The sequence below is a fragment of the Coffea eugenioides genome, chromosome 5, assembly GCF_003713205.1.
Source record: "Coffea eugenioides isolate CCC68of chromosome 5, Ceug_1.0, whole genome shotgun sequence".
Lineage (NCBI taxonomy): Eukaryota > Viridiplantae > Streptophyta > Magnoliopsida > Gentianales > Rubiaceae > Coffea > Coffea eugenioides.
In genome coordinates, this window is record NC_040039.1 from 39,086,280 (window position 1) to 39,093,154 (window position 6,875).

The 6,875-nt window shown below is 34.6% G+C and overlaps 1 protein-coding gene across 1 annotated transcript; it reads left to right on the plus strand.

The window, feature by feature from the left end:
- Nucleotides 1-2,484: 2,484 nt before the first annotated feature.
- Nucleotides 2,485-5,472, plus strand: LOC113771607 (probable disease resistance protein At4g27220). Its single transcript, XM_027316179.1, has one exon. The coding sequence runs from the start codon at nt 2,485-2,487 to the stop codon at nt 5,470-5,472; it is 2,988 nt and encodes a 995-aa protein (XP_027171980.1).
- Nucleotides 5,473-6,875: the final 1,403 nt, after the last annotated feature.

A 6,875-nucleotide genomic window follows, 5' to 3' on the forward strand; every position in this document is an offset into this window, starting at 1 on the left:
AATATATCTATTTGATTTTATCTAAACAGTACAAATAATATATAATATATCTCTATTTGATTTCACCAAACTGATCAATATGTACATGGGTTTAAATCTAATAATTTTGTTCTAAACCTATATATATGTATATATATATATGTGTGTGTGTGTGTGTGTGATTTCACCATGTGAATCTATTCAATATTTGTAATCTTTTCTATTTTAGTAATAATTCATTTATTGAGTTGTTTAATAAGAGTATCTAATTAATCGGTGTTAATTCGAATTCTATAGTCATGGTAACAAATTACAATTTAAATCTAAAATTTTTACTCGCTACCTTTAAGTCCAACAATTGAATTTCTTACCTTATGATTATTTTAAAATTTGAAAGTGTCAATTACTTACTTCTTTTTGTGATACTTTTCCTTTGTTCATTTTTTCTGTCTAAATTTAATTCAATATAAATACTTGATAATATTTAGAATTAAATGTCTTCTTTGTTTTTAATTTTCGAGTAAAAGGAATGAACATGAGTGAAAAACTAACAATTTTTTTAAACCCCTATATATATATATATATATCTATTTTAATTTCACATAAACAATATGTTTAAGCGAAAATTAAATAGAGATATATTACATGCTATTTGTATTGTCCATGTGAGATCAAATAGATATATAAATTAGTTTTAAAAAAAGTTATTCATACACATGAACAATGAGAAATGAAAAAATTTATTTTGTAAAATATGAGGGATGAAAAAATTCATTTTTGTGAAAATGTGAGGGACGAAACAATTTATTTTGTGAAATGTGAGGGACAAAACAATTCATTTTGTGAAATGTGAGAGACTATGGATTGAATTATGTAAATTTTGATTTGACAATTTTGCCCTTAAAAAATGATCACGTGTAAGGCACGTGATGGATTCCGACAAAAAACTAGTCGGAAACCTAGATAGAAACCAAATTTAATTAATATGAATTTGTAAGAGACGTAAAAATACACTTTTAAAAGTAAGGGACGAAAAAAATTATTTTGTAAAATGTGAGAGACTTTTTGAACGATTTTTCCTTAATTATACGTTTGCAAATTCACAGAGTAATATGAAATTGGCTAGTAATAGGAACTTATGGGTAAACAAAGGGCTGTAGTGGGACTGATTCTTGGGCAGTATGAGTTGATCCAAATCGGGATTTCAAACCCATCACAATTGGATCTGGGTACACGATGGGTTTTTAAGAGTAAATTGATATTCAAATTCATCGGACCTTGTCCAATCTAGAACCGGATCCGGGTTCACTTATTAACAAGCTTAATTAAGTCCAGCTAGTTGGACGACTACGTGTTTATGTGCTCTTCTTCCCTATCAAATAGGAAGGTATTAGAGCACTAAATCTTTATTAACATCTTTCCTTTCAAGTTTTGAGACACTAAATGTTTATTCTTCTTCCTCTTTCTTCTTTTTAAAAATAATGTATTTGACACATTGTTATCCTTACACATTATTAGGGTACAACTCCTGTTACCTACTTCATTTAAATTTTTTAATTTGATACACTCAAAATTTAAAAATCAATAGAAAAGAAAAAAAAAGCTACCTAAGTAATCTATCTAAAAGACTAATGAAGTGGGTTTTCATGCATATTTTGTTATTTTTTTTAGATACATTTTGTTGATGAGATTTAAAATTTACATGGTTCTTCATATCACATTGATATTTCTCCAGATATTGTAGTAAATATTTTTTTTTTGGCAACGGGAAGAATCATAGATGAGCTTACAGTTGCATAAATATTGATTGACTGAGGAAGATTTTTCTTTTCCTACTTACCTATTGTGCTATGACTTTATTAAGCAACGTGTGACCAAGTTTGATAAATTCTTGAATTCTATGAGGTCTTTAATTGGACTATTTTGTCATTTGGACTCTTGCCGTTTGTGGAAAGAGACGCAATGAGTGGTAAGTAATTAGACATACACACCAATTGACCGAAAATTTATTTATTAAAAAATAAAAAAAATAATTAAGATACCGTTTGGCTCAAATAAGAAAAAGAAAAACTATGTTAGTGAGAAGAACAACTTGTACCTAAAAAAAATATATAAAATTACTACTATGTACTGGAATGTTTCTGCTTAATAACATCATTCAGCGCAAGAAAGTTGTGATATGATAGAACTTGTATTTGATAAATAGTTGAATATGAGAAAAGTCTTTTTCATCCTTAACATTGATGATGCACATATTACAAAAATAAATGCAAAAAGAAAATTCTAATAATACTACTATTAATACTACTATTAGTTCCTTTGCATCATTGAAACGTTGATTAAAAGTTGAGGATACAATTATGTAGAATCCAACATTAATCGGCTAATTGTTTAGTTTACTAACCGGGTTCAAATTTATCACGATTACTATGCTGCCTTTATTGAACAACATATTATTGTTAGATAACTAGAATTTTTAGAGATTCTCTTGTCACTTGGTAGGTAATGGAGGACGCTAAAAAATTAGCCACGGAACTTTGGAATTTGGCACTCGACAAAGGAAAGAAGTGTTACTATCTGCGTGATAATCTAAGGTCGCTCGAAACGAAGTTGCAAAGATTAAGCAACAGGAAAATTGACTTCCAGTCGAAAATGAAAATTGCAGAAAGATCAGGTACTAAGAAAAGGAAAAGGGAGGTTGACAATTGGTTTGAGGAGGTAGCAAAAATAGAGAATGAATTCGTTGCATTGAAAACGAGTATAGAACAGAGTAATCTTTTTAAAAATGCAATTAGCAGTGGGGATAGAGTGGCGAAAATGGATGCAATTGTAGAAGAACTTATTGAGCAAAGTAAGCATTTTGATGGGCTTTTGCTTGAGGCTTTTGGCCACAGAGGAGAACCACGAGTGACAACAAAATTATTTGGAGAAAAGTTTGACAGAGGTTTGAAAGATATCTGGGCGTGGTTGGTCATCGATGGCATCTCAAACATTGGGATTTACGGGATGGGCGGTGCGGGTAAGACTACATTGGCGAAACACATCCATAATCATCTCCTTGAGAAAACTCAATTCAGGGTTTATTGGATTACTGTCTCTCAAGAATTCAGCATCAAAAGGCTGCAGGATGACATTGCTAAATGGCTAAGGCTTGATCTGTCAGATGAGGATGATGAGGATAGCAGGGCAGCCATTTTGTCTAGGGAATTGGTGAAGCAGTCTGTCCTCATACTCGATGACGTTTGGCAAGAATTTTCTTTCGAAAAGATTGGAATTCCTCTTGGTGCAAACAAATGCAGAGTGATCTTGACTACTCGGTCACTAGAATTATGCAACAGGATTAGGTGTCAAAGGGTATTTGAAGCTAAAACTTTGGCTACAAATGAATCTTGGGATTTGTTCAAACATACACTTGACACTAAGACAGTGCTTGATGGAGATGTGGAAGTTATTGCCAAGTCCGTTGCGAAAAGGTGTTCTGGTTTGCCTCTTGGTATTGTCACAGTGGCTGGGAGCATGAGAGGTGTGAGCGATATCTGTGAGTGGAGAAATGGATTGGAACAATTGAAAGCATGTTCGGTAGGGCATGAGGAGATGGAACGAGATGTGTTTCCCATCCTGGAATGGAGTTTCAATCGTTTGAATGAATGTCAAAGGAATTGCTTCTTGTATTGCTCTCTTTTTCCGGAAGATAGTGATACAAAAAGAAAGGAACTAATAGACCTGCTTATTGGGGCAGAGCTGATGTCAAAACGGGAATCATGGTCAAAAGCATTTGATGAAGGTCAAACGATATTAAACAAGCTGATAAAAGTTTGCTTGCTGGAAGAAACTAAAGATTTCATAGGGAATGACTGTGTGAAGATGCATGACTTGGTCAGAGATATGGCATTAAGGATCACGCGTGGAAACTCCAAACCAAAGAGGAGGAGACATGTACCACAATTCTTGGTGAAAAGCTTCGGACAGGAAGATTCAAAAGTAACAACACTGGAACAAGAAGAGTGGACACAAGATCTCCGTGCAGTTTCCTTCTATTCACAAAATTTCAAAGGAATAGAAATTCCACCAGCCTGGTCACCAAATTGTCCTAAGCTATCAACCTTGCGTCTTTCCCGGCTTTCCATTAAAGAAATCCCAGATTCATTCTTTCGGCACATGTGTGGACTTAAAGTTTTGAATCTATCTCGGTGCGAAGGTATAACAGAGCTGCCTAATTCTGTTTCAGACTCGGTGAATCTCACTGCTTTGATTTTGCGGGGTTGTCGAGGCCTCATGTCTGTGCCACCACTGGGAAAGCTCAAGCAATTGAGGGATTTGGATCTATCGTGGACTGGCATTCGGGATTTACCTCAAGGTTGGGAGTCACTGGTCAATCTCGAAAGACTTAACTTAAACCAGTGTCTGATTTTAAGACGAAAGATAATGCCAAAAGGGACGTTTTCCCAATTGCACCATCTTCAAGTGCTAGTATTGCCACCCTATGGTAGGGTACAAGTTATTGATCCAGAAGTGCTGAACCAATTGGAAAGTTTTGAAGGATGTTTGTCTTTCACGGACTTCTATAAAATTACTCGGTGGCCAAAATACTATAATGTTTATATCAATGACATCTTAACTAATGATGGGTACAGTGATTGTGGGGACCAGAAACAACTGTATTTCCATCAGTGTAAGCTTGGTAGAGGATCGAACTATCTGCCAGATGATATGAAACATCTGATAATCGAGGATTGTGAGGGCATGGGCATTAGGTGCTTGTCAGATGTTTTTAAGAATTTTATAAATTTAAGTGACTTATCCAGATTGTATATTAAGGATTTGGTTGGAATAGAGATCCTCTTGCACTTGTCCTCTGCTTCTCCACGTGATCAGTTGGGAGTCTCATCTTTTAGTCCACTCCTTGATCTTGAAGTGCTACGCCTCTACAGGTTGCCAAATCTGGTTGGTTTTTTTTACGAGGAATCAGAGCCATATTTGCTTCTAGGTGGCACCTTTTCGTCCCTTAAAATATTGTGGATTTCTAGATGTCACAACATGAAGCAGCTATTCACAGTGCAATTGCTGCAGAACCTTCAAAATCTTGAAAAGTTAATAGTTGGAGGTTGTGAAGAACTGGAGGAGATAGCAGCAGATGGCAATGGAGTAGGACAAGGAGGCGGAGAAGGCATCCAATTCACTTCAAGTGGAGCCACTGCCAATGTCACCCTTCCGAAATTAGGGTGGTTGCGTCTGACTAGGCTGCCACAACTGAAGAGCATTTGCAAGGCACCCATGATCTGCGATTCAATCACGAAGATTGAAATATTCGGTTGTCCAAAGGTAAAGAGGCTGCCTTTGTTTCTTCCTACCATCAACGGACAACCATCTCTTCCCAGCACTCTTCGTAAAATCAAGGGTGATAAAGAATGGTGGGAATCGTTAGAGTGGGACAATCCTTGTGCCAAAAATGCCCTTGACCCATTTTTTACCACACTGGTGTGGGATAATTGAAGACCATCTGTTTGATCAAAAATCCTGACTGGTTCTCATGTACGTGTTTTCTCCCCTTCCTTAAATGTTACCAGCTATCCCCTTTCTTTGAGCCTTTTTCCCCAAAATGATCTGCTTCTCCACTAGCATAGAATTTGCTATTGTTTTTTTTTTTGGTGAAATAGAATTTGCTATTGTGTAGGAATCGAGATTAACACTTTTTGTATTGAGCTCAAGGTGGTTTTTTTTTTTTTTTTTTTTTTAACTTTCTTGAGGTGCAAAACTGCTAACTCCTTTTGAGTTGATCTGATGAGAAAATGATTTAAGTTTCTCTTTCTTTCTTCTTATTTATTTTTTAGTTCAACATAATTATAAATTTCCCTGTGTTATTTTCTTTTTTCATTTTAAGCTGTTGCATGTTCTCTGTCTTTTTTCATTTTAAGCTGTTGCATGTTCTCTGTAAGGCTTAAGTTCTACGAACTGCATCCTTTCTTATTTTCATCCGTATAATCTTCCGCATACAGCTTTTTAATATTTTAATATTTTTTCTTATTTCTGTAAATTTAAATATTTTATTTTCTATCTCTTTCCTTCTTCTTGTTTGTTTGTTATTTTCTTTTTTCATTTCCTGCTGTTGAAAGTTGTCTTGTTTTCCCCCTTCTCTTAAGAGGCTTTCTAGATAAAGTTAAAGGGTATATATGTTTGCATATTTTTAAATTCGAAATTTCATATTGAGAGCCACAATAAGTTGGAAGGAAGTAGAATTACAACGTAATTTCCATGATTGTACTTGCGTTAGTATCATGGATGAATTTGGTTTGTGTTTCTGACTATACTGATCAAGTGTTGTTTGCCAATATTTCTCAGGTAGCCACAAAATTGCTGCTGCAAGAGAGATGATGTTGCAAAAACAAGTGTTAAATGAAGCTTTGTCCACCAGTGCCATATTTCTTTCCAGTGCATGCTTCTTCTTTAGCTGTATTACAGTTGCTGTTTTTCATCATGTTTTGCTTTCTATTCCTACCTATATGATGTTTTTTCTATATTTGATTGCAACTGGAGCAGTGATACAGTTTTTTGTGACTATTCCTTGATTATCGATAAAACTGTTTAGGGTAATATGACAAAATTTTTGGTCATATTGTACTCCAAGAATGTTTTTTTCACTCTATCAATTTTAACCATTCTATGTATGTGCTTTTTCCTGAATTCCATTTCAAGCAATTATACATCCAGTTCCACTCATAATTCTTTAGCTAAATACTCTTTATTGGGGTTAGGGTTGTATATACATGTTAAAGAAGGATCAGAATAACATTTGAATCCCTTCGGGAGTTAAGTATCTGCATTTAGAATAAATGAATAGAAGAAGCTTTTGCATCAAATTTTCTATGTGACTTGAGCCTTTTATGTTGGACTTCTTT

Excerpts from the sequence above, each read along its gene's own strand:
- LOC113771607 (XM_027316179.1), top strand. The coding sequence starts at position 2,485 with ATGGAGGACGCTAAAAAATTAGCCACGGAACTTTGGAATTTGGCACTC.